This window comes from Melozone crissalis, unplaced genomic scaffold, assembly GCF_028551555.1.
Source record: "Melozone crissalis strain CALT ecotype California unplaced genomic scaffold, PUWL_Pcris_2 ptg000064l_1, whole genome shotgun sequence".
NCBI lineage: Eukaryota > Metazoa > Chordata > Aves > Passeriformes > Passerellidae > Melozone > Melozone crissalis.
In genome coordinates, this window is record NW_026535842.1 from 868500 (window position 1) to 895978 (window position 27479).

The 27479-nt window shown below is 61.2% G+C and overlaps 1 protein-coding gene across 1 annotated transcript; it reads left to right on the plus strand.

The window, feature by feature from the left end:
* Positions 1-538: 538 nt before the first annotated feature.
* Positions 539-26392, plus strand: TET3 (tet methylcytosine dioxygenase 3). Its single transcript, XM_054289161.1, is given in 18 exon segments — positions 539-656; positions 1899-2044; positions 3361-3473; positions 4016-4214; positions 8594-8681; positions 8684-8729; positions 8731-8775; positions 8777-8835; positions 8838-8890; positions 14955-17196; positions 19262-19352; positions 19612-19705; positions 20173-20381; positions 21165-21315; positions 21640-21729; positions 21823-21960; positions 22285-22621; positions 22940-26392. Coding segments are annotated over 18 exon segments (5958 nt in total). The 3' UTR covers positions 24679-26392.
* The last annotated feature ends 1087 nt before the right edge of the window (positions 26393-27479 follow it).

Genomic DNA, 27479 nt, shown 5'->3' on the forward strand with positions numbered 1-27479 from the left:
CGGCGGCGGCGGCGGCGGCAACAGCAACGTGCGGCGGCTCCGGGCTCCCCTCGGGGTGCCCGCGCCATCCCGGAGCCCCCCGGGGTCCCGCCGAGCGCCCTCGGCCGCGGGCAGCGCGCCAGCCCCGGCCCGACCCCGCCGCGAACGCGGGGCGGCGAACCCCGCTTTGTCCCGGGGCCGGTAAATTGGATTTTTCCCCGTGGAAATTCGGGGATTTTGGGGGAGGCGGAAAGTTGCCGGTGCGCGGCTGAAGAAGTTGGGAAGTTGCGCGGGTTGTGGCGGGGGGGGGGGGAGGAGGAAAAAAAGGGGGAAAAAAATATTAAAAAAAAAAAAAAAAAAGAGAGGAAAGGAAAACGCGGTGGAAGAAAGAAGGGGTGGGATCAAAGCGCACCCCGGTTTTTGGGGCGGGGGGGTGAGGGGTGGGGACACAGCGGGGGCCGCCCCCCCCGGTGTGTGGAAATTAAAACTGGGGGTGACTCGCGGCTCTGTCCCGCAGCAGCCGCGGTGCCCCCGGCCCGGGGGTCGCGCTGACCCCGCCATGTCGCCGTCGCCCCCCGGGGGCTCCGCCAGCCCCGCCCGGCCGCCCCCCCGGCCGGGGGGAGCCCGAAATCTGACGCTGCCCCCCGGGATGGAGATGGAGCGGGCTGCGCAGGGAGGTGAGCGAGCCCCGGCTCCCCCAAACCCCGTCCGCCCTCTTGTCCCCACTTTTTGGGGTGATTTGTGACCCCCAACCCCATCTCTCCCTCTCATTCCCACTTTTTGGGGTGATTTGTGACCCCAAACCCCGTCCCCACTTTTTGGGGTGATTTGTGATCCCCAAACCGGTGATTTGTGATCCCAACCCCGTCCCCCCCCTCTCGTCCCCACTTTTTTGGGTGATTTGTGACCCCAAACCGATGATTCGTGACCCCAAACCCCGTCCCCACATTTGGGGTGATTTGTGACCCCAATCTCGTCCCCCACTTTTTGGGGTGATTTGTGACCCCAAATCTCGTCCCCCACATTTTGGGGTGATTTGTGACCCCTTTGTAGCGTCGCCGTCGCTCGGAGGGGGTGGGCAGGGAAAGCCCCTCCTTGGCTGGGGTGGTGGTTTTTGGGTTTGGTTTTTATTTTTAAGGGTATTTCCGTGGGAAATGGGACTTTCTGCTGCCTTAAAGGCCGCTTGGATGCTTTAAACCACCCCCCAAAAAAAGGAGAAAAATTAATCTCGTCCCTGGGACGTCCCCAAAGCAGCGCCGCGGGACGGGCGGAACAAAACCAACTTTAAACCGAATTCCTTGGGATTTCTCTCAAAACGCTACACGGAACCCACCCGGCTGCCCCCCAAAAAAAGAGGGGGTGCCAAGGAAAGGGGAGGCAGAGCAGTGCCAAGGCGGGGGCACCTCGGAGCCCAACAAGTTTGTGGTGTTTCCTTCACCCAAAAAAATTCCACCGCGCTCCTGGTCCGACCGGCCGGGCTGCTTGGAGCGGGGATTTCACATTTTGTGCCCACGCAAAAAAAGGGGGGAATGCTCCAGCTTGGGGGGTCCCCAGCGTGGGAGGGACAAACATCTGCTTGGCGTTGGTTTTGGTGCTTTTTCCCTAAAAAACCCCCCAAATTCGGTGTTGCTTTGCGCTTTTTTGGTGGTGTTTTCCTGCGAGGTGGATCCAGGGTGTTTTTCCCCTCGGGAGGGTGGCATGGGTGGCACGGACTCTTGGCACAGGTGGCTCGGCGAGGCACGGGAGGGACTTTGCCCTTGGCAAAACGCGGAAAAGCGGCGGGGAGGGTTTGTCCGCGCCGCTTTTCCAGGCAGGGATTTGGGGGGAAAAGAGGAATTTTGGGATTTTAGCGGCGATCTCCCGGTGCTGGTGCTCGGGCCGGGTGTGCCGCGATTCCCACGAGTCTCTCCCCGCACCAGTTCCTCCAGTTCCTCCAGTTCTCCTGCTCGGCCAGGCCCGCCTGCAGCTCTGCCGTCCCCCCGGGGCTGATTTCCTGATTTTTCCCCCATTTTCCCCGTCCCGACGGGAGGAAGAGGAGGAGGAGGATGGCAGAGGTCAAGGCTGGGCTCTCAGACCCTCTGCTGCCATTCCGGGCGGCTCTGGGTGTTTTTCCCACTCATTTGCATAATTAATCAATGTCTTGGGGAGCCGCTCATTAGCGCGGGCTGCCCCAGCCCAGGGAAGGATGCTCCGACCTGTCCCCTTCAGATTTGGGGGATAAATCCTAAATAAACCCATGGAAAACCCCATTCCCAGCAAGGATGAGGGCACCAGCCCTGGAATCGGGTTTATCCAAGCCTAGATTTGGGTTTATCCAAACCTGGAACTCGGGTTTATCCAAGCCTGGACTCGGGTTTGTCCAAGCCTGAACTTGGGTTTATTCAAGCCTGGATTCAGGTTTATCCAGCCCTGGACTCAGATTTATCCAAGCCCCAGACCCGGGTTTATTCAAGCCAAATGACCGATGTTCCCCAATTAGCGTTCCCAAATTAACGGACAACAATTAACGAGGTTCTCAGGGGTTTAATGGCAGGAGAATATTGAGGTGTGTGTGTGTGTGTACAGAGCTTTTTGGGGGCTCCCCGGCTGCTTTTGGACTTTTTGGCTGCTCCCACCCCCTGCCTCAGTTTCCCGGGGGACAGTGACACAAAGGGCAGGGCTTGGGGGTCCTGTGACCCCGTTTTGGGGCTGTGGGGTCGTGTGTCTGTGTCCCTGTCCTTGTCCCCCTTGTGTGCCACCTGCACCGCCCCTCATGTCCCCACGTCCTCCTTGTGTCCTCTGTGTCCCCTCATGTCCCCACATCCCCCTCGTGTCCCCTTCATGTCCCCCCTGTGTCCCCACATCCCCCCGTGTCCCCCTCATGTCCCCCCCTCGTGTCCCCTTCATATCCCCTCGTCCCTCCTCCGTGTCCCCCTCGTGTCCCCAAATCCCCCCATGTCCCCCTCGTGTCACCCTTCGTGTCCCCCCATGTCCCACTCATGTCCTCCCCATGTCCCCCCTCCGTGTCCCCTTCGTGTTCCTTTCATGTCCCCCTCCGTATCCCCCTCATGTCCCCACATCCCCCCGTGTCCCCCTTCATGTCCTTCTCATGTCCCCTCCGTGTCCCCGTCCGTGTCCCCCGTCCGTGTCCCCACATCCCCCCGTGTCCCCCCCCGCGTCCCCCTCATGGCCCGCTCCTGCGCAGCGCAGGGAGCGAGCGGGCGGTGCCACTGCGTGGGGGAAAGGGGGGGGGGCTGTGCGTGGGGGGGAAAAGGAGGAGGAGGAGGGGGAGGAAGAAGGAGGAGGAAGGAGGAGGAGGAGGAAGGAGGGAAGAAGAAGAGGAGGAGGAGGAGGACAGGGGGGGAGCAGGGATGCGGCGCTCATTTCCCCCCCCGGCTGCAGCGGGGCGGCGGTGAGGGAGCGCGGAGGAGAGGGAGACAAGATGGCTTCCTCCTGAGGGCCGGCGCCGTGCGGGGCCGGCGGGGGCTGCGGGGCAGCGCGGGGGCAGCGGCGAGGTAAGCGCACCCCTTCTCCCCTCCAAAACCCTCCCTTTGCATCCCCCCAAACCCTCCCCAGAAAACCCCAATCCCTCCTTGGCCTTGCGGGGCGGTGCGGGGGAGGTTAAAGACCCCCCCCCCCCCCCCCCCCCCCCCCGCGGTGTTGGCGGCCCCGCGGGGCCGAGAGGACAAAGCGGCGGGGCCTGGGGAGGGCCCCGCGCCCCCGGCCCCCTTTCGGGGCTGTTTTCCTGCTTTTATCCCTTTCCTTTTCCTGCAGCATCGCTTCGTCGTTGGGGGGGGAAGGGGGGGGTGATGGTGTTTAGGGATGGGAGGGCGATAAACCTCAAGGTGCACCCCCCTCTCCCCCCCCATATCGTCATTCCCCCGTGTGCTTTTTTTCGCCTTTATTAATCATTATTTCCATGAAAACCATCGCGCGATGTGCTGAGCTCAGAGGTGCGGCGGGGTGATGCGAACAAGGGCGATGAGGCTCCCCGCCGTGACGTCACCGTGACGTCACCCGGGGCCGGTGGCAGCTGTCATCCCTCGCCGTGACGAAGTCCCGGGGTCCGGAGCGGGCATCCCCCCGCGTTCCGTCACGGCACGGCGGAGGTGGGCACCAAAACCCGCTGCTCCTCCTCGGGGGGGGGCTCACCCACCCGCCCGGGCGCTGATTTTGGTGACATCCCGGCGCGGTCTGGCACTTTTGGGCATCCCGAGCGCCTGCGGGTGTTGGTGGCTCCAAGGGACATCGCCGAGGTCAGGGTGGGCACAGCGTTGCCAAAAACCCGAGTTGGGAGCCGGCGGTGAGCGGCGTTTTTGGCACCACGTGTGGGGATGCTTCGGATCTCGCGGCCGGCGCGTGCGCCCGCCAACGCCGGAGCTGCCTCCGGATGCTGTGCAAAAAAAAACCCGAAAAAAACTCTCAAAAATCAGAAATCCCAGCTGGAGCCGGCGGCAGGTGCCGCGGCGGTCGGTGGGTTGTGCCGGGATGCGGTGAGCCCCGAGGTTGCATCATGCTGGGAAGGGCTGGGCAGAGTCCTCTAGGGTGTTATGGTGGCCCCATAAACCAGCCCAGCTCTTGGCCTTTGGCACCTCGTTAGCTGTGACCGGGTTTGTTTTTCGGATTTCCTGACATGGACTCTTTTTTGCAGGTAATTAAGGGGAAAGGTGGCTCTGGTGGGGTCTGGGACATGTGTGTCCCCAGGATTTTGGCCTTTTTTGAGGGGCTTTGCTGGCCCAGCTGGGAATGGGGATGGCAAAGTGGTGGCATAATGGCTCGGGGACATGTGGTTGTGCTGTGGGTCTGTGTCCCAAAAAGCCCTTGCTGGGGTGTCCCTGGGGCTGGCACGCTGGGGGTGAGCTGTCAACCACCCGTGCATGCTTGGCTCCCTGCTCCTGCAGCGCTGGCATTTCTGATCCCTTCCCTGTCTGTGCAGGGTCCCCTGTCCCCATTCCCATGCCATTGGGGTCCCTTGTCCCCATTCCCATGCCAGTGGAGTCCCTTGTCCCCATTCCCATGCCAGTAGGGTCCCTTGTCCCCATTCCCATGCCAGTGGGGTCCCCAGTCGCCTACCTGCCTGTGCTGGGGTCCCTTGTCCCTATTTCTGTGCCATTGGGGTCCCAAGTCTTCTACCTGCATGCACAAGAGTTCCTTGTCCCCATTCCCATGCCATTGGTGTCCCCAGTCCCTTCCCTGTGTGGACAGGGCTCCCTTGTCCCCATTCCCATGCCATTGGGGTCCCTTCCTGCCTGTGCAGGGTCCCTTGTCCCCATTCCCATGCCATTGGGGTCCCTTGTCCCCATTCCTGTTCCCCTGGGGTCCCTCCCTGCCTGTGCTGGACCCTCTGTGACATTGGGGTCCTCGGTGCCAGCTTCCCCTGTCCCTGTGGGTCCCCATTCCCTGTCCCCACCGTGTCCCTGACTCCTCGTGTGCCCAGGGTGTCCTCTCAGGGGGACATCCTGAAGGTGCCAGCCCCAGACCCAGCGTCCCTGTCCCCTCGCTGTCCCCTCTGTGGGCTGGGATGGGGGAGATGCCCCCAAACCCCTCCTGGGGACACCCCCATCTCCGTCCTGTGCCAGCTCTTTAATCTCGGTGCTTTGAGCTCTGTGGAGAAGGGTGCCAGACCGTTTGTGAGGATGAAAGAGCTTTTTTTATTTATCCCCCGCTCGCCGGGCCGCCGTCCAAGGGGAGATGAAATGGAACGGGGAGAGGCTGGAGGTGAAACAGCTGCGCCGGGCCCGTCCCCACCGCACATCTGCCCGCCACACCAACCCGGCTCAGCCCCTCTGTCCCGGGGCCAAAACCCCCTGTGCTGCAGGCAGGGACAATGCAGCGTGTTTGTTTGCTACAGCTAAAATGGCAGTTCTTAAGGGGGAAAAAAGAGAGCGAGAGCCAAGTGCTTCTGCACATCCAGTCGCCGCATCTTTCGATTAAATGAGATTTTGCTGTCGAAGGGGGGAGCTGGGGACCACGAGCTCCTGAGCCTGCAGTTCCCATCGCAGCCAAATGAGGGGAAAAAAAAATTCTGAACCACACCAAGCCCTGAAAATGCTGTTAAAAAAAAAAAAATTGGATTGGAGCAAGTTGTAAATGCTGCAGTTGTCAGTGTGGGGTGGCCGGAGGGTTTGTCACCACAGGGGCTGGTGGCACGGTCTGCTCTGCTTCTCAGGCTGGCTGGAAAGGATGGAGAAACATCCCAGGAGCTGGGATGGAGCAGGGAATGTGGGGCAGGATGAGTGAGGGGCTCCAAATGTGGGGCAGGGTGAGTGAGGGGCTCCAATGAGTGAGGGGCTCCAGAGGTGGGGCAGGATGAGTGAGGGGCTCCAAATGTGGGGCAGGGTGAGTGAGGGGCTCCAGTGAGTGAGGGGCTCCAGAGGTGGGGCAGGATGAGTGAGGGGCTCCAAATGTGGGGCAGGGTGAGTGAGGGGCTCCAGTGAGTGAGGGGCTCCAGAGGTGGGGCAGGATGAGTGAGGGGCTCCAAATGTGGGGCAGGGTGAGTGAGGGGCTCCAATGAGTGAGGGGCTCCAGAGGTGGGGCAGGGTGAGTGAGGGGCTCCAGTGAGTGAGGGGCTCCAGAGGAACCCACTGCGTTGCAATTGCAGCCTCTGCACTTGAGGCCGTTGCCTTGAAGCTGCTGCAGTTAAAGCTCAGGCGCCTAAACCTGCACCAATTAACGCCATGGCAATTAAAGGCCCGGCGCTTAATTAACGCCATGGCTGCACCAGCCATGGTGGCAGTGCCAGCGTCTCCCAGCTGTGCCAGGTGTTTCTGTGAGCCTCCCTGGCTGGGATGGTTGGTGTTGGAGCACACAGCCTGTCTGCCAGCTGGGGAGCACTGGGAGCACTGGGAGTGCACTGGGAACAGCCTGTCTGCCAGCTGGAGTGTATTGGGAGCGTACTGGGAGCACTGGGAACACCGTGTCTGCCGGCTGGAGAGCACTGGGAGCATACTGGGAGTGCACTGAGGGAGCTGGGATCACGCTGGGATCGTGCTGCGTACTCTCTGGGTCACACTGGGATTGCACTGGGAATGCACTGGGATCACACTGGGAGCACAGCTGCCCTGTGGATCTCCGTGCTCCCCTCTGGATCACACTGGGATCACACTAGGATCGTGCTGGGGTCGTGCTGGATTTACAGTGGGATCACCCTGGGATCACCCTGGGATCGCACTGGGACCATACTGGGATCACACTGGAATTGCACTGGGCTCACGCATGCCCTGTGGATCATACTGGGATCGCACTGGGATCACCCTGGGATCCCATGGGATCATACTGGGATCCCACTGGGATTGCACTGGGATCGCCCTGGGATCCCACTGGGATCATACTGGGATCGCACTGGGATCGCACTGGGATCGCCCTGGGATCATACTGGGATCCCACTGGGATTGCACTGGGATCGCCCTGGGATCCCATGGGATCGCACTGGGATCACACTGGGATCGCACTGGGATCCCACTGGGATCATACTGGGATCGCACTGGGATCGCCCTGGGATCCCACTGGGATCCCACTGGGACCATACTGGGATCGCCCTGGGCTCACTCCGCCTGCCCCGTGGCGCTCCCTCCCCGCCTCCGGCCGGCCCAGCACGCTGCCTGCCCGCACATGGCTTTTTTTAGGTTTACAAACACCACGGCCCCGTGCACGCGCAGCTTCCCCCCTCCTTCCTCCCTCCTGCCTTCCCCGTGAGTCATCAGAGCCATCATCATCAGCACCACCAGCATCACCGGGCCGGGGACACCGGAGGCGGCCGCGCCGCTTTCCCCGCGCTGCTGCTGGCCCCAGCGAGGGGAAAAGGAAAAAAGGCAAAACCTGATTTCATTTTTGTGTTCTTTCACCGTTTGGTGCCTTCCCCCACGGTGCTGCCGACCCCAGTGAGGAGGAGGGAAAGAAAAAAGGCAAAACCAAATTTCATTCTTCTGTTCTTTCACCATTCAGCGCTTTCCCCCGTGCAGCTGCTGCTGACCCCAGCTAGGAGTTGCGAAAAAAGGCAAAACCAGCTTTAATTTTTCTGTCCTTTCACCATTCAGCGCTTTCCCCCGTGCTGCTGCTGACTCCAACTAGGAGAGGGGAAAAAAGGCAAAACCAGATTTCATTTCTCTGTCCTTTCACTGTTCCATTTCCTCTTTTGGCCAGCGAGGAGGGGAGGCTGAGGGTGGCTGCCGTCCCGGCCCGCGGGTGGTCTGTGTGAGGTGTTTTTGGAGAGGACCACGGCGCGCTTGGAGGGTGGGAAGGTCGGAGACGTCGCCGGCTTCCCCGGCGCGCTCACCCTTTGCCGGTTGTGTTTCTGTGGTGTTGGGTTCGCGCTGTGGTTTCGGGGACGGCTGAGGAGGAGCTGCCGAGACCCCGGAATGCTGGCAGAGGTGTTGGCAGAGGCTCCGGGGGCCTGGCAGAGCCGAGGAGCAGCGTGGAGATGCCAAACCCCCGCGCTGAGCTCATGGGCTGAGGTGACTCAGCAGAGCCGGCGCTGACTCAGCGGCCCCGGCCCCCGGGGAGGCTGTGGGATAGCGGGAGAGACTCAAATGTTTGGGTACAAGAAGGGAGTTCTTTGTGCGGCGTGCTGCACTTTGCCGGCGCCGCGCTGCCGACACATTTTCCTCCAGCTCTGGGGAAGGGATTTCATCCCAAGGGGCAGCGTCTCCCACCTGCCACGGGATGGTTTTCCCCACGGGGAACGGGACGTGGCGGCGAAAGCGGCCGTGGCTTTGGCAGGGGAGGCGTTTCCCTGCTCCCGGGCGGGGCAGGGCCCGGCTCCCACTCATCCCCGGCTCTGCCCGCCGGCCGGCGCGCCAGCAGCGTGCCCGTGCTTGCCAGGCGGCACACGCGCCTCTCCTCCTCCTCCTCCTCCTCCTCTGCTGAAGGTTGGGCTGTGCGCGGCGTGAGGAGCCCCACGTCCTGGGCAGGGGGGCACAGCAGCATCCCCCAGGTATGACGGGATGGGGATGATGTGGAGGGGGCTGAGCACCCATGGGTACTGGCTGGCACATCCCTAATTTCCACCTGAGAAGCAGGGGGGGCACAGCAGCATCCCCCAGGTGTGATGGGATGGGGATAACTTGGAGGGGAGCTGAGCACCCATGGGTGCTGGCGGGCACATCCCTGACTTGTATTTGGGGACCGGGGGGGACACAGCAGCATCCCCCAGGTATGACGGGATGGGGATGGCCTGGAGAGGGACTGAGCACCCATGGGTGCTGCCTGGCACATCTCTGGCTTGCGCCTGGGGATCAGGAGGGTGCAGAGACTCCTCCTCTGTTCAAAGCCTTGGAAGCTGGGCTGCAGTTTGGTCAGTGCGTGGCTGTGGATGAAACCTTTCCTCCTCGCTGCCCCAAATCTGGGATTTCTCCCTGATTTGCAGTGCAAAGGAATTGGAGGGGTGGAAATGCCCCCACTGGGGGCTGGAGCGGCTGGGAGGGGACGGAGCCTGGTCCTGTGGGGCATTGTGGGGCAGTGAAACTGGGCTGGAGTGGGCTGGGAGGTGCAGCTGGGCCGGGTGGCAGGCGAGGAGAGGCCCCAGGCCTTTCCCACACAGCTCATGTGCTGCCACTTCCTTCCCATGTGTGTCCTTGTCCTTCCCTGTTCCTGTCCCCTTCCTCCTTGCCCTGTTCCCATTCTTCCCCTTGTTTCCCTTCCTCCCCATCCCCATCTTCCTTTTCTATCTCCCCTTCCCCTCCTTGCCCATCCCCTTTCTCCCATTCCTTCTTCCCCTTTCTTCCCTTTTTCGTTTTTCTTCCAATTTCTCTTCATTCCCTTCTTTCCCTTCTCCTTCCCCTCCTTCATCTCCTTCCTCTTTGCCTTCATTTCCTTCCCCATATTCCCCTTCCACTTCCCCCTTCCTCTTCCTCTTCCCCTTCCCTTCCTCCCCTCCTCTCCCCACCCAGGCTGGGTGATTCAGCCGTGCCAATCCGGGAGCCGGCACGAGGGCAGCCAGCTGTGTTTAAGGCAAAAACCGCTCCGAGAAACAAAAATAGTCCCGTGGGGTGGTTTGTTTTTTTTTTGTTTTTTTTTTTTTTTTTTTTTTTTTTTCCTCCTTTTTTTCCCTTTCAAGAGCTGGGCTCCGGGCCGGGGCCGGCAGCTGTGCCGTGCCAAGCCTTTCCCGTGCCTGTGCCAGCTGGCGGCTCCCGGTGCTGTGCTGGGAAGGCTCAGCAGCCCCAGCAGCGTGCTGGGAGCTCAGGCGAGGGCATTCGGCCTCCCAAAATCTGCTCTGCTGGGAGCGGCCACTGGGAGCAGCTGCGGAGGCAGTGCTGAGCATCCCCGGGTGCCCCTGTCCAGGGTGTCCTGCTCCAGGTGTCCCTGCTCTGGGTTTTCCTGCTCCTTGTCCATGTTCTGTGTCCCTGCTCCCTGTCCCTGCTTCATGTCCCTGCTCTGGGTTTTCCTGCTCCTTGTCCCTGCTCTGTGCTCCTGCTCTGAGTGTCCCTGCTCCAAGTGTCCCTGCTCCATGTCCCTGCTCCATGTCCCTTCCCCAAGTGTCCTGACCCCAAACATCTTCACCCCAAGCATCCCCAAAGATTCCAACCCCAAGCCTTCCTGCTTCGAACATCCCCTTGCCGAGCATTCCTGATCCCAAAATCCTCAACCCCAAACACCCTAACTCTTAGCACCCCCACTCTTGAGCATTCCCACCCTGAGCCTCCATTCCCAACCATCCTGACCCCCAACATCCCCACCTCAAGCTTCCCTTCCCTTCCTGGAGGAAACGAGGCATTTGGAGGTGGGAACAAATCCTCCATCTCCCTGGGAAGCCCCCGGTACTGGTGGGGTGGGGAGTGGGATTCTCTCACGTTCCAGCTCGTCACACCCCAAAGGAACAGGAAAAGGGGGTGCAGTGTTGCTGGGGTGGAAGGGCTCGTGCCGTGGGGGTCCCCAGGAGACCGGAGCAGATCAGAGCCAGGGTTCCCGCAGCGGAGGTCAGCTCAGCTCCGGGGTTACTCCGGCTTTGCTCCGGGCTAAATGAGGACAGGAGCGAGCGGCTCAGCCCCGCCGGGGTCAGCCCGGGCCGCGGAAGCAGCTCTGGAAACAGGGCGGGACCAGGGCGGGTACCCGGCCACGGGGGGGACCCGGGGGCTCTCACTCAGCCCTCGGCCTTCCCCTTTCCCTTGAATTCCCCTTTGCAGGGCAGCGAGTTGGATTTAGGTCATCTGCTCCTCTGCGGCCTGCCTCCCGCTTCTCCTTTCCCTTCATCTCCCTCCCCTCACCTCCTTCCTCTTCGCCTTCATCTCCTTCCCCGTATTCCCCTTCCACTTCCCTCTTTCCTTCCTGTGCCTGTCCCCTCCTCCCCGCAGCTGGGGGCTGTGGAGGGATCGGGATTGGGATGGGAAGGGATTTCCCATCTCTGGGGTCTGGTGGCGCTCCCAGAGCGTGCTGAGATCCCACAGCGTGGTGCGATCCCAGCCCTGGCACAGCCCTCGGGCTGTTACTGCAGGGTCTGCAGCGCTCAGGGCTTCCCCGGCGGTGCCCCAAAGCCACCATCCCACAGAGGAGGATCCCCGGGGCGGCTGCCAGAGGAGGAAACCGCGATCCGAGTGCCGGGGCTGGCCGGGCTCCACCGCAGCTCCAGCGGGGCCGGCGGCCAAAGCTCCCTCTGGGCCGGCCCGTGCCGCCGGCTGGCAGCGGCTGCTGCTGACCTGCACAGCTCCCGGCCGTGCCCTCGCTGCAGCCCCGGCACCCGCTGCCCCCTGAGCCACCCCGGTGTTCCCAAAACCACCCCAGTGTTCCCTGAGCCACCCCGGTGTGCCCTGAGCCGCCCCGGTGTTCTCAGAGCCATCGTGGTGTTCCCAGAGCCACCCCGGTGTCCCCTGATCCACCCCAGTGCCCCCAGGAAGGGCTCAGCGTTGCCACCGAGCTTCCTCTGGCCCCCAGATTCTCCACTTTTATTCAAATTGTGTGGTTTTTGCATGGGATGACACCGAGCTGTGTGTATGCTCCGTTCTCCGCTCTCTGCTCTCTGTTCTCTATCCCTGACCCCTTTGGCACCGTCCGTCCATCTATTCATCATCCATCCATCCATCATCCATCCATCCGTCCATCCATCCATCCATCCATCCATCCATCCATTCATCCATCCATGCCTCCATCTGTCCGTCCATCCATCCTTCCATCTGTCTCTCTGTCCATCCGTCCCTCCGTCTGTCCATCCATCCATCCATCCATCCATCCATCCATCCAGCCATCCATCCATCCATCCATCCATCTGTCCCTCTGTCCGTTCATCCCTTCCTCTGTCCTTCCGTCCATCCATCCCTCTGTCCATCCGTCTATCTGTCCGTCCGTCCATCCACCCATCCCTCTGTCTGTCCATCTGTCCCTCCATCCATCCTTCTGTCAGTCCCTCCATCCTTCTGTCCATCCATGCCTCCATCCATCCGTCCGTCCATCCCTCTGTCCGTTTGTCCTTCCATCCATCCCTCCGTCCGTCCCTCCATCCCTCCGTCCATCCCTTCCTCCGTCCATCTGCCCGTGCCTCCCTCCGTCCCTCTCTCCCTCCGTCCGTCCGTCCGCCGGTCCGGCCGGTCCGTACGTGCGCGCGGCGCGGGCGCCAATGGCTCCGGCCGCTGCTGTGGCGGGGGGCGGGGAGGGCCGGTGCTCCCGGTGCTCCCGGTGCTCCCGGTGCTCCGCGGGCCGCGCTCGCTCGCTCCCTCCTGCCCCGGCCGGTGCCGGTGCCGCCGCCATCGCCTCCCGCCCCCGCCCCGTGCGCTCCGGGCCGTTCCCAGGGAGCGCAGCCCGGGCTGGAGCTGCTCCAAGCCGCCCTCAGCCTCTGTGCGCCTGATTTCTATTTTTTTCCCTTCCTTCTCTCTGTTTACGGCATTTAAACTGGGGGGGATTTAAAAAGGGAGGAAAAACCGATTTAAAAAACAACAAAAAAAAGTTGTTGTCCTCACGGGGATTTTTCCCCTTTTGTAGGCTGCAGAAGGGGATGTGCTTAACCCCAACCATATCGCTTGGTTTTCTCTTTATTTTAATTTAAAATTTAAATTATTTTAATTTATTTCCTCCCCTCCCCAGCTTTTATCCCTTCTCGGGGTGAATGGAAGGAGGTTTGGGAGCTCTGGGAAAACTTTTTTCTGAGGAAAATAATCCGAGGGCAGAGGAATTGGTGCCCACGGCATTGAGGGGGGATCGATTTTTGGGGAGAAGCTGCGGGGTCTTAACATCTCCCAGGCAGCAGGGCTGGAACAAAAGGAGCTGGATGGGATGGCCAGGGAAAAAATTGTTTTATATATATATATGTATATATGTGTGATTTGTGTGAAGTTTTATTCCTGCACTGACTTAGGAGGGTTGTGGCTTTCGGGTTAACTCTTTAGGAGCAGCGGAGGATGTTCGCTCCTCCCTTTATTTCACACGATGAACTATTTTCCTGCATTCCCAGCCCGGCTCCATAACCCAGTTGATGGGCTGGAGCAGCCCAAGGTGCCTCCCTGGCCCCGCGGCTGATTTTTGGGGCTTCCCCTGCCCTTTCCCCGCAGGTTCTCCCCCGGGCAAACCCGGAGCGGGGCAGGTTTGCCCTCATTTCCCTGCGCTGCCGACCCTGGGGGCACCGGAGCCTTTGAGAGGGCGTTTATCTCCCCAGCGCTTGGGAAAATCCCCTTGGGCTGGGCAGGAGGAGGAGGAAGATGAGGGCGGAGGAAGGACGGGCGAGGCCGTTCCCTGCCGGGTTTGCAAAGCAGAGCGGAGGCGTGCTGTGCTGTGCTGTGCCGTGCTGTGCTGTGCTGTGCCGTGCTGTCCCCACCCTGCCCGGGCTGCGCTTTCTCCCCGGACCAGCCGGACCGGTCCCATCGCCCCGAAGGCACCGGAGCCCCTCTAAAATCCCTCTGAAAGCATCACGGGGTGATGCTGTACCAGCACCTGGGGGGATTCTCCGCTGGGGAAAAGGGGATTTTTGGATAGAGACCTGCTGGGAGTGGTTCCTGCGAGGTTTCGCCGGAGTCAGCAGCGCTCTTATCTCTGCAGCGTAGCGTTCTTATCTCTGCGGCGTGGCTGTGCTCACGCTCTCACAGCGAAGGGTGCAGGACTCTGTGCCGAAGCCGCGGTGCCTGAAGGGTTAAAGCGGCCACACTTTGAACACTCGGAGCCGTAACTTTGTATTTAATTTTGTATTTAACTTTGTATTTAACCTTGCATTTAACTTTGTATTCAACTTTGTGTTTAACTTTGTATTTCGGCTCGAATCTGGGCTGGGGATCCTTCCCACGGGCCGCTGGCGGCCCCATCCCGAGGCAGGAAGCTCTGCCCACAGCCTCTGCTTGCTTTGGCATGGTTTTTCCAGCGAACTCTGCTGTATTTTTAGCTCGCCGGAAGCTCCCCTTGCTTATCAGCAAACGGCACCGAAACCCCCGGTGCCGAGGTGGGACAGCACCAGGGAGAACAGAACAATCCCTCCGTCCCTGCAGAACCCCTGGGGGGATCTTAACCCCCAGGGTCGATGTTGGGGTCCCTGGGTGGCACCGGGTGGGTTTGGTGTGTGCCTGGCACAGCCCTGGCAGCCCTGGCCGGCCGTGTTGATGCAGACACGGGGTTATTTGAGGTGAGACAGCCCCTGGCACCGGCGTAGCCAACTCGGCGGCTTCCTGCCGTGCCGCGGCCGCCGGCGAAGGGGCCGGGATGTTCGCTCCTGGCACGGCTCCAGAACCCCCCTCTCCTCCTCGTGCTGCCTTCGGCCAAACCGTGCCACCGCAGCCAGGGACACCCTGCCTGCCCCACGGCGTGCGGGGCGCCCTCGGCGGCTGATGGAAATCCCGAGCGGTGCCGTGAGTGATTTCGAAAGCGAGTGGCGGGGCGGGGACGTGGGTGGCACGGCGGAAAGTGGCCGCCCTCAGAGCCGAGCTGCTCGTCACTCAGCCAGCCGGGCAGAACACGCGTGCCTCGTCTGCGTCTTCATCTCCTTGGTCAGAAAACGAAGTGGGGAAAGGGGAACTAAAGGAAACAGAGGAGAAAACTTAGGGTTTGGGCATGTGAAGATGCTCACGTCTCTTCTCTCTCCCTCCTCACAGACAGGTTCGGCGGGCGACGCGGTTGATGGACCCAGCAGAAGCCAAATGGAAGAAGGGCCAATTAATTATGTGGAAGAAAGGCGGCTGAAGGAGGGCAGCGGGCTCAGCCTGGTGAATGGGGGCCGGCCGGAGCCGGGGGGTCCCGTGCTGATGGAGCCCAGCGGGTGGTCGCCGGGCCAGCCACCCACCACTGGCAAAGCCCACTTGGAAGACGTGCGGAACCTGGTGGCCTTCTCAGCGGTGGCCGAGGCCGTTTCCTCCTACCGGCTCCCGCCGCCGGCGTCGCCGTCGCTGCTCTACGAGAAGTTCGACTCGGAGATGAGCCGGGGCGGGCTGGGCGCGGCGGACGGGGTGCCACGAGGAGAGGACCTGCACGCCCTCAAGGCCGCCCTGGCTTTGGCCAAGCACGGCGTGAAGCCCCCCAACTGCAACTGCGACGGCCCCGAGTGCCCCGACTACCTGGAATGGCTGGAGCAGAAGATCAAGACGGCTCTCGGAGAAGAGCCGGCGTCGCCGCGGCCCCGCACCGCCGCCGTCCCCCCGCCTCCTCCCCCAGAAGGTGCTATCGACCCCCAGCCGGTGCCTGAGGCTGCCGAGCCGTGCCCGCCCGACGGCCTCCCCTTTTCCCAGAGCGCGCTGACCATCGCCAAGGAGAAGAACATCAGCCTGCAGACCGCCATAGCCATCGAAGCCCTGACGCAGCTCTCGGCCGCCCTGCCCCAGCCCGCGGGCGATGGGCAGCCCCCGCCGCCGCCGCCCCCCGCCGTCCCCTTCGGCCCCGGCCCCCTCGGCCCGCCGGGGGCCGCGTGGCAGCGAGGGGACGAGCCCCGCTACCCGCCGGAGCCCGGAGCGGCCCCTGAGCCGTTTTTCGGCGCGGCGCCTCCGCGGGGGAGCTTCGCTTCCACGTGGGGGCTGGAGGCCGAGGGGGCAGCGGGGGCTGGAGACCCCATGGCAGAGCTGGAGCAGCTGCTGGGTAACGCTGACGACTACATCAAGGCGGCTTTCAAGAGACCCGAAGCCACGGCCGGCAAAGTGACAGCCCCCAAAACGGAACCCCCCGAGCGAGCAGCCAGCAAAGAAGCACCGGGCGGGCCCCGCTTGCCGCCGGCGCCTCCAGAGCCCGACCTGCACAAGAAGACGCAGCTGGTCCTGCAGCAGCATCTCCACCACAAGCGCAGCCTCTTCCTCGAGCAAAGCCTGGCGGCAGCAGCGGCGGCACCCCCGGAGCGGCCGAGCGGCTGGTGGGCTCCCGGCGCCCCCGCCGCGCCCCCCAAGCCCTTCGAGAAGCAGCCCAAAGAGAAGAAGAAGAAAACGCCTCCCGAAAAGCCCCCGCCGGCCAAACCTCTCCGCAAGCAAGTGCAGATCAAGAAGGCGAAGCAAAAAGACTCGCAGCCGCTCTTCCCTCCCCTCTGGCAGATCAGCCTGGAGGGGTTTCGGGCGCCCGCCGAACCCCCCGCCGAACCCCCCGCCGAAGAGATGCAAACGGAGCCGCCGCCGGCCTTCCCGCACCAGCCGCTTGCACTACCCCTGCCCGCCGCATGCCCCCCGCCACCAAACCCCCTGGACGGCGCCCCCCCGGCTCCCGACTCTCAGGAAAGGGGTGCCCCCGGGGGGGGCCCCCAAATTCACTCGGCGCCGGCGGGCTCGACCGGCTCGGAGGAAGCGCCGGCTGCCCCGCCGCCGGCCGGCTCGGCTCCCATCATGGTGGATGACAAGTTGGAAGAGCTCATCCGACAATTTGAAGCCGAATTTGGGGAGAATTTCAACCTGCCGCCCCCCGAGACGCCTGCCCCGCTCGGCCCCGGGGCTGCCGAGCTGCCGGGGGGGACAGCACCAGCTCCACAAGGGTCCCCCACCGTGGCCGCCGCCACCACGGCCACCACCACCACGGCCACCGCCCCGGCTCCCAGCAGCGCTGCCCAAGCCGGACCCAAAAGCGTCTCTCCAGGGAAGGGGCTGCTGTCAGAGCCGCCCTTCACTGCCCGCTCCCCCAAACAGATCAAAATCGAGTCTTCTGGTGCTATCACCGTGGTGTCCACCACGTGTTTTTACTCTGAGGAAAGCCAAAACCCCGACGTGGACGACGTCGACAGAACGCCCACCAAGGACGAGGTGCCGCTGACGCCCACCCTGAGCGGCTTCTTGGAGTCTCCGCTGAAATACCTGGACACGCCGACCAAAAGCCTCCTGGACACCCCTGCCAAGAGGGCACAGGCTGAATTCCCCACCTGTGACTGCGTTGGTGAGCCGGGGGTGGTGGGGAGGGTGGCAGAGGTGGCTTTGCAGGGTGGGAAGGTGACAGAAGGCGTGGCATCAGCAAAGCTCTGGTTTCTGGGGAGGTAAGGCCCTCACGTGGTGAAACCCCGGTGCTGTGGAGCTCCCTTTTGGTTTCTCTCCTCCTCTCTTGTTTTTACAGTTGGATGGAAATGGCTGTGTCACCCTGGGGGTGGCACTGGTGTCACTGGCTGTGCTGGAGTGGGGGAGTTGGATGAGCAGCAAAAGCAAAGGGCTGTTGGGTTTTCCTTCTATTTAACCTTAACCAGCTGAATCCTCCGAATTCATGGTGGTCCCAGTGCCCAAACCCACCTAAACTCCCTCTCACCTGGTTATCCCTGGTGTTTTCAGCCAAATTAGCTGGTTCAGTTTGCTTTGAGTAACCCAAACTTTAGTTTGATGCTTGGCTTGCCACTGGAGAAATACTTGCTGCTGCTTGCCTTGTTCACTGGCCAATCCCACTGAGATGCATTGAAAAATCACCAAACTCTTGGACTTGTGAGGTTTTTTTTTGTGGTTATTTTTGATGTGCATTGACTTTGTTAGACTTTGCAGCAAGTGCTGGAGAATTCCTCCCCAGTCCTTCCAGTCCACCTCCATCCAAGCGTGGGGAGCTGGATATTCCCTCCCCAGTATTTAGCCTGGACCTGTGTGCTCCCCTGGGAGCAGCAGGGTGAGGATTTTGGGGGGCATCCGCCCAGAGGATGCCCTGGGCTAAGCACAGGCTGCAGTTTATTAGTGGAGCTTATGATTCTTTATTTATTTGCTTGTGAATGGCAGCAGCAATGAGCCCAGACTCCATGGAGAGGAGGGAAAGCTTTCCTGAAGCCACTCAAACCCAGCCTCGGAGTTTGCCGGGAAAAGATTTGTTTAGGGGCTGGGAGAGGGGGGATTCCCCCCCTTCCCCTTCTCTGTTTTCTCAGGGAGAAAGAAATGCAGCAGGAGAGGGCTCGGTGCTTTATTGGGCGCGGGAGCTGTTGGAGGCTGGAATAAAATGAGCTTTTTCCAAGCCTCCCATATTGATCCCTGTCTGGACAGCTGCAGCCCAGCTGAGCCCGGCTTTCTCCTCCGCCTGGCTCCCGGCCAGCTGGACATGATGGGAATGAAAATCAGGCTGGTGAGAGAGCAGAGGGATGCAAACACAGAGCAGCCCTGGCCGTGGTGCGGGGCACATCCCAGCTGGTGGTTTTGGAGCACCCCCGTGTGCTTGGGGCATGCATCGCTTCCCACCCCAGCTCCTTCATGCCCTGAAAGCGGTTTGCTGTGTGCAGGGCTGTGTCCCAATGTCCTTCTGCAGCTCCAGGATCCTCTTCTTGCAACCCCAGGATCCTCCTGCAGCCCTAGGATCCTCTTCTTGATGCCCCAGGATCCTCCTGAAGTTCCAGCATCCATCTCCTGTTACTCCAGGATCCTCCTGTAGCTCCAGGATCCTTTCCTTGCAGCCCCAGGATCTTCTCCTTGCAGCCCCCAAGATCCTCCTGTAGCCCAAATCCTTCATCCATAGCCCACATCCTTCTCCCATAGCCCAGATCCTTCTCCTGCAGCCCAGATCCTTCTCCCATAGCCCAAACCCCTGAAGCAGGCAGGAAGAGCCTCCTGCCCCCAAAATCATCCCATGATGGCAGCATCCAGCTGGGCCAGTGCCTGTGAGAGGTTCTGGACAGGAGCCCTGGGTGGGAGCAGGGTGAGGAGGGGGTTTGGGGTCTCCGTCTCCCACCCAGCAGAGCTGCAGTGGTCAGAGCAGATTCCCTGCATGGAGCTGTGCTCACTGCCAGGGTGCTTCCAAGGGCTGTGGCTCCTCAGAAGGTTTTTGGGTCCCAAAAAGGGTTGGGTGTCGATGGGTGAGGGTTCTCCAGCAGCATATCAGTGCTGGCAGAATCTTCCAGAGCAGGGAATGAGGAGTTGCTGTTAACAAAGCCTTGATTTTTGGTGCAGAAGAGCTCGGGTTGAGGGGATTTGAGTGTTTGGAATCCTTCAGGGCAGCCAGCAAAGGTGAAAGCCCCAAAATCTCCGTTCCCCTCCTGTCTGTGCAGAGCAAATCGTGGAGAAGGATGAGGGGCCCTATTACACCCACCTGGGCTCGGGGCCCACCGTGGCCTCCATCAGGGAGCTCATGGAGGAGAGGTAAGAGCCCCTCACCGTGGGGCTGGGGTCCTGTCAGGGGAGTGGGGAGAGTGAGTGAGGTCCTGTCAGGGGAGTGGGGACTTGAGAGAATGACTGGGGGACTTGTGAGAGTGAGCAGGGTCCTGTCAGGGGAGTGGGGAGAGTGAATGGGGTCCTGTCAGGGGAGTGGGGATTTGTGGGGGTGACTGTGGTTTCCTGAGGGTGCCTGGGGGCTCCTGAAGGGCCCATGAAGGGACTGTGTGTGGCCGTGCCCTGGCAGGTATGGTGAGAAGGGCAAGGCCATCCGCATCGAGAAGGTCATCTACACGGGCAAGGAGGGCAAGAGCTCCCGGGGCTGCCCCATCGCCAAGTGGGTGAGTGCCTCTCATCCCCAGGCTCAGCCCCTTTGTGCCCCTCGGGGCTCCCCACGTTTGGCACTGGGGATGGCATGTCCAGAGCCAGCAGCTCCCCCAGACTGCCAAAATCCATGGGAACATGCCCAGCTCTGCCCTCCACACCCCACAGGGCATTGGGGAAGGCATGCAGGGCATAGCCCACATCCTTCTGCCATAGCCCAGATTCTTCTCCCATATTACAAATCCTCCTCCTGTAGCCCAAACCCTTCTCCCATACCGCAAATCTTTCTCCCGTACTCCAAATTCTTCTCCTGTACCCCAAATCCTCCTGTAGCCCAAACCCTTCTCTGTATCCCCCTTATCCTCCTGCCTCTCCCCCCTGCAGCAGCAGCTCCTTCCTGGCATGGGCTCAGCCAGCTCAGGGCACCCCAGGGCTTGTGGGATTCCCCATCCCGGCAGGTCTGACCCAGCCCCTCTGGTTCCAGGTGATCCGCAGACACAACCAGGAGGAGAAGCTGCTGTGCCTGGTGCGGCACCGCGCCGGCCACCACTGCCAGAACGCCGTCATCATCATCCTCATCCTGGCCTGGGAGGGCATCCCCCGCACGCTGGGGGACACGCTCTACCAGGAGCTCACCGACACCCTCACCAAGTACGGCAACCCCACCAGCCGCCGCTGCGGCCTCAACGACGAGTGAGTGCCACCGGCAGCGCGCCCCGGGGAGAGATGGGGTGGGAATGGGATATGGGATATGGGATATGGGATATGGGATATGGGGTATGGGGTACGGGGATGGGGTACGGAAATGGGATGTGGGGTATGGGATATGGGGTACAGAAATGGGGTATGGGATATGGGGTATGGGATATGGGAATGGGGTACAGGAATGGGGTACAGGAATGGGATATGGGATATGGGGTATGGGATATGGGGTATGGGATATGGGGTACAGGAATGGGGTACGGGATATGGGGTATGGGATATGGGGTACAGGAATGGAGTATGGGGTATGGGATGTCAGGTACAGGATACAGAATATGGGAATGGGGTGTGGGAATGGGGTACAGGATATGGGGTACAGGATATGGGGTACGAGAATGGGATACAGGATATGGGGTGTGGGGATGGGGTACAGGATATGGGGTACAGGATATGGGGTAGGAGAATGGGGTACGGGATATGGGGTACAGGATACGGGGTGTGGGAATGGGGTACAGGAACGGCGTATGGGAATGGGGTACGGGAATGGGATGTGGGAATGGGATGCAAGAATGGGGTATGGGAATGGGGTGTAGGTATGGGATGCAGAATCTGGATGCAGGAACAGGATGCAGGAATGGGATGCAGGAACTGGTTGCAGGAATGGGATATGAGAATGGGACGCAGGGAATGGGCTGGGGGCTCCCTCCCGTTCCCAGAGCTGCCGTCACCGCGCGGCACCGGCAGCTGACACTCCCGCCCCGTGTCCCCCCCCAGCCGGACCTGCGCGTGCCAGGGCAAGGACCCCAACACCTGCGGTGCTTCCTTCTCCTTCGGCTGCTCCTGGAGCATGTACTTCAACGGCTGCAAATACGCCCGCAGCAAAACTCCCCGCAAGTTCAGGCTGGTGGGAGACAACCCCAAAGAGGTGGGTGATGGAGGTGGAGCAGGGGCAGTGGTTTGGAGCTCCTTTCCTGTCAGGACTCTGAAAATAGGATTCCTTGAGGGGTTTTTATGGGCTAGAGATGAGGAAAGGAAAGGTGGCAGGAATGGGGCCTCTAGAAATCCCAGGGGACAGTGAGGCTGGAGCTTGAGTGGCCAAATCCTCACGAGGAATTTAAGCCACGTGCTTTGTGCTGTGGTGGATATTGTGGGAAGGTTGGCTGCCGTGTGGTGTCTGTGGGCTCTGTCCTCAGTTCCATCCCTGCCGCCAAAACCCCTGGGTGACATCCTCCTCCTTTCCCTACCACAGGAAGAGCTGCTCCGGAGAAGCTTTCAGGACTTGGCCACCGAGGTTGCTCCGCTTTACAAGAGGCTGGCGCCGCAAGCCTACCAAAACCAGGTCCTGCTCATCCCGCCCTTGGCACACACGGCTGGAATGGCTGTGGGGTGCTGCTGTTGGGGGATTTTGGGTGACCAGCTCCTCCTTCCACAGGTCACCAACGAGGATGTAGCCATCGACTGCCGGCTGGGCTTGAAGGAGGGGAGGCCGTTCTCGGGGGTGACGGCGTGCATGGACTTCTGTGCTCACGCTCACAAGGACCAGCACAACCTCTACAACGGCTGCACCGTGGTAAGCAGGCGCCTGGCAGGGCTTTTCGAGGTGCTCCCCTCTAATTTGGGATGCTCCTTTTTGAGGGGCTCCGTCCCCAGTTGTGCCACCCTCGTGACTCCAGGTGTTTGGTGTGGGCACACCTCACATGAGCTGCTCAGGTCTAACAGGGACCAGCATCAACTTTTGTCCAACCCAGACCCCATGGGAGATTTCTAAATATCAGGCTGGCGGGGTGCCAGGCTGCTGTGGCTTCATGTCAATGTGGGGAAGAAGTGGGAGGTTTGGCTCGTCCAGCACAGCCACATCCATCAGCATCCCACTGACAGCACCTGCTCTGGCCAGGTCTGCACGCTGACGAAGGAAGACAATCGTGTGGTGGGGAAAATTCCCGAAGATGAGCAGCTGCACGTCCTCCCCCTCTACAAGATGTCCAGCACGGATGAGTTTGGCAGCGAGGAGAACCAAAACGCCAAGGTGGGCAGCGGGGCCATCCAGGTGCTCACGTCCTTCCCCCGCGAGGTCCGCAAACTGCCCGAGCCCGCCAAGTCCTGCCGGCAGCGGCAGCTGGAAGCCAGGAGAGCTGCTGCTGAGAGGAAGAAACTGCAGAAAGAGAAGCTGATGACGCCAGAGAAGATCAAGCAGGAAGCGCTCGAGCTCCCCACGCTCCAGCCAAATGCAGGTAACGGGGGCACAGGTGAGGTCCTGCCACCCCGAGCTGCCCGGAAAGCGCGTGAGGGGATGGGGATGGGGTTGGGGACTTTTTTTGGGTTGCTGTGTTGTGGTGCTGGATGGCACCTCTGTGCCACCTGGGTTTTCGTGAAGGTGTGAATCGATGCCGGTGCGCCAGGCGATGGCAGGTGATGCCAACCTCTGCAGTTGGCTGGCAAACCCATCACCGTGGGATATCTGAGTCTGGCTGACCGTTTTGGGGTCCTGGCTCCCCTCCGGTGGCTCCCTCGGCCGGCAGGTCACGGGGGCTGTGTGTGCTGTCCCACAGGTATGGCGTTGAAAGGCGGGATACCCCCGCAGCCGCTGAAACCTTCCATCAAGGTGGAACCCCAGAGCCATTACAACGCCTTCAAGTACAACGGCAACGCCGTGGTGGAGAGCTACTCGGTGCTGGGCAGCTGCCGGCCCTCCGACCCGTACAGCATGAACAGTGTTTACTCTTACCATTCCTACTATGCACAGCCCAATCTGCCTTCCGTGAACGGGTTTCACTCCAAGTTCGCGCTTCCCTCCTTCGGGTATTACGGCTTTTCCAGCAACCACGTGTTCCCCTCGCAGTTTCTCAATTACGGGGCGCCCGAGAGGAGCGGGAGCAGCTGGGTCAGCAACGGCTACGAGAAGAAGCCCGACGTCTCGGCGCTGCAGGAGAACCTCAACCACACCTACGGGAACAGCAGTTTCCCCGAGCCCATCCCGCACGGCGTGCGGGGCAAAAACCATCACCAGCGCACCTACGAGCGAGCCAACCGCTACGCCAGCCAGCAGAAAGCGGCGGCGGCAGCGGCCGGGGCGCACAGGACTAGCTCGGGCTCGGAGGAGGCACCGGCGTTTGCACAGAACTGTTTCGGCAGCCGGCCCATCAAGCAGGAGCCTCCGGACCCCCCGCCCGCCATCGAGCCCCTTCCCAGCCCTGCGGCCGTGCCCGGCGCCGGTTTAACGCTGCCGGCCGTCCCCGCGCACGGCGCGGCGCCGGAGCAGCGCTGGAGCCCCTTCAAGGCGCCGCGGGGCACGGCGTCCCCCGAGAGGACTAGCACGGCCGAGGGCTCGTGGAGCGCGCTGGCGCCGGGCTCGGGCGGGCGGGAGAAGCTGAGCGCCTTTGACGCCGCCGCGCGCCTGCCGCCGCCGGAGAAGCAATGGTCCAACGTCCTGGCGGGAGAGCCGGCGGCGGCGGCGGCGCACGGCTCGGGCTTGCTGCCGAAACCGTGGAGCCCCTGCAAGCTGGGGGAGACGGCGCTGGCGGGCACGGGCAGCCCGGGCCTGCTGGGGTCACTGGGGTTCAACTCGGCTCTGCCGGGGCTCCCCGGCTTCCCCGAGGAGCCGTGGGGCTCCGTGAAGGTGGAGGAGCGGAGGACGCCGGCGCCCAGCCCGGGGCTGGCGGAGAAGCCGTGGGAGGCAGCGGTGGGTGAGAAGGGGGCGGCGGGGCCCCGCCAGGAGAAGACGTGGGACCCCTTTGGCCTGGAGGAGGATCTGCCGGAGAAGGCGGTGAAGGAGGAAGAGGAAGAGGAGGAGGAAGAAGAGGAGGAAGAGGAAGAGGAGTGGTCGGACAGCGAGCACAACTTCCTGGACGAGAACATCGGCGGCGTGGCCGTGGCGCCCGCCCACGGCTCCATCCTCATCGAGTGCGCCCGCCGCGAGCTCCACGCCACCACCCCGCTGAAGAAACCCAACCGCTGCCACCCCACCCGCATCTCCCTCGTCTTCTACCAACACAAGAACTTGAACCAGCCCAACCACGGCCTGGCGCTGTGGGAGGCCAAGGTGAAGCAGCTGGCGGAGCGGGCTCGGGCCCGGCAGGAGGAGGCGGCGCGTCTGGGGCTGCCGCCGGACGCCAAAGCCTTTGCCAAGAAGCGCAAGTGGGGCGGCGCGTTGGCGACGGAGGCGCCCAGCAAGGAGAGGAGGGACTCGGTGCCCACGCGGCAGGCGGTGGCCATCCCCACCAACTCCGCCATCACTGTGTCCTCCTACGCCTACACCAAGGTGACGGGCCCCTACAGCCGCTGGATCTGAGAGCGAGGCGACCGCCATGGCCCCATCTTACCTCAACCCTCGGCAGCGCCGCAGCCCGGCGTTGCTTCGTGGTGCTTTCTCCTCGGGCGTGGGGGAGAAGAAAACAAAAGTAAATAGACGAAACCGAAGCGAAACACAGCAACCATAAAAATAAAAAAAAAATCCAACCCATAGGAAACGAACCCAACGCGCGCGCTCGGGAGCAGCGGAGCCGGCGCGGGCTCACGCCGTCGGAGAGCTGCGCCCGGCGAGGAGTTGGCAAAGCAAGCAAAACTTGGTTAAAAAAACCCAAGAGGAACGATGCTGTTTGATGATTTTAGGTAATCTCATATTTATATCTCCATGTTTTTTAATCTAGCCTCGGATGAATTTCCTAGCGACCTTGCGCAAGGAGAGGTTTTTAATTCTACTTAAAATGGCCTGTTTGTTGGATTTGATTTTATTTTATTTTTTACTCCGATGACAACGACGAAGCCGATCTTCGAAAGAGAAGCCAACATTGAAAAACCACCCTAATCATGAATCCAAACCAACCTGAACACCAAACCAGCTCAAAGGCAAGAGGTGACTCCCTCCATCTCCTCCGCGTGGGGGCTGGTGGGACCGCGTGCTTTACCGTCAGCGGGACACGCTGAACATCCAATTATTTTTATTCCAAGGACCTAAAAATACCAATTTTGCAGCTCGAGGAGACCTTTCTCACAGCAACGGGAGCCCGCGAGCGAGCGGGCCGTCCCGGGTCGGCGCGTCTCCGCCCGGCTCCTCGCCTCCGGCGGGATCGGCTCTGCCGCCGCGGAGCAAAGCCGGCGTCGCTCCTGGCGCCGGAGACCTCAGGACACGTCCGGGCCGGGGAGCGCCGCTGCCGGGGGGCCGAGCTCGGGCTCGGACTTGGGGCTCCTTTGCCCACGGCCTCCGGAGCGAGCGGCAGCGGCGGCATCTCCGTAGGAGCCGACGGGACAAAAAGAGAAGAAAAAAAAGAAAAAAAAAAAAATTTACAAAAAACAGGAAAAAAACACAAACCAACCCCAAACTGTGAATAGCGAGTGTTGCTCTCTGTACATCACTGTTGCTAAAGTCTGGTGCTTTCCGTCTCCGGGGGACTTTCTCTCCGTGCAATCGGCTCTGGGAAGAGCGAATCCCAAGACTTGGCTGGCCAAAACCCCGCCGGGTCCGCCTTCCCCGCCGGTGCCGGCGAGCCGCGGCCAGCGCCGCCGGGGCTCGGTGCTCTTTTCTCTCCCCGGGTGCCATCCCTCCTTCCTACGGATCACCGTTCTTCCCTCAAAAAAACAAACAAAACAAAAACCCCAACCCAACCAATAACCCAGCAACGACGACAACCGCGTGGTGCTTCTGGAACACTCTCAGTCGAGACTTCCCGCCCGGCGCCGGGACGGACGGAGCGCGGCCGAGCTGCCCCGCGGCGCGGCCGGGGCCGGGGGCCGGCGTCCCCGGGCGGGGTCGTTGCTTTTGCACTTTGAGGTGCCTTTTGGAGAGCCAGCGAGGCAGCGCCGACGCCGTCGCCGTGCGGGATCACCTCGTGTTTACCGTCACCCTCCTTCCCCCCAACCTCGCGCACGGGCACGGATCAGCAGGATCTCGGTAAAACGGCCTGAACATTGACGTGGTCTGATTTTAAACCTGTAAATAGGGAAAGAAATTTTTTTAAAAGCACTTTCACCTAGATTTAAAAAACAAAAAAAGAAAAAAAAAAGAATGAAAGCGAAACTTAAAAAAGCAAACAACTCCCCTCTTTCCTCTCCCCCCACTCCCCCCCAACTTGAAGCAGTATGTTTTAAACAAGAGTATCGTGGGAGAACTGTAAATACTGGCAGAATATTTAACATGCTTTGTCCGTCCTTCATCATTAATATTTTTTTTTTTTGGTTTTTTTTTATGTTTTCTGTTCGTTTTTTAACCGTAATCTGTAAAGTCGCGTATATTTGACAAGGAAACTCAACGAGCTATTCCCGCTTTTCTTAGAAATACCCAATAGCATATCAGGATTGTAAGAGTCAGATTCTAGGGACGCCGGGGACCCGCCGCGTGGCCGTGCTTGGGGGCGCGGAGCGGGGACGATGCGGGGCCGGGTTCGGGTGCCGGCCCCGCTGTTGTCGCCCGGGGTCTCTGGCTGGCGTGACGGGGGTGCCTTGGAGGGGAAGGAGCGCTGGGAGAAGGCGATGGTCCGTGTAACCTGTCTAAGTCCTGCTTCCTCAGAGGTTTTTCGGTGCAGGGAGGGGTCGGTCCGGTTCAGCCCGGGAGAGCGGGGAGCTGCCGGCGCCGCGGGTCGGGGAGCGAGAACTGCTGCAGTCTCAACGTTTTTACACTACATAAACTTTGTCTAACCTACCTCAACTCTCAGTCATTACGAATTCGCACGCTTCAGACTTCTACACAAACTCGAAATCTATGCACAGCTCTTTACCCCTTGCTGCTGAGAGGCTGTTTCCAAGCAAAATCTTTTTTCCCTTTACCCGTCCCGGCGGCCGCGCTCGTCCCGCCCGTGCCGAGGCCGCGGGGGTCGCGGAGCTCGGCGGGGAGGGATGTTTTTAACGAGTGGGATGTGGGGACCTGGTTTTGCAGCAGGTCGTGGCCACAATGGTGCTAGAACAACAGCCGTGGTGGAAACCCCAGGGAGGGCTCGGCGCGGGGAGCCCCGACCGGCTCCTCCGTCCCGCTTTGGTTTTTCTGGCCGCGGTGCTTCGCCTCGGGCAGGAAACGAGGGATGCAATTTGGGTCCCCCTCCATCTCGATGCTCTCGGGATGAGGCATGGGAAGGAGAAGGAAACCAGAATCCCTGAGGT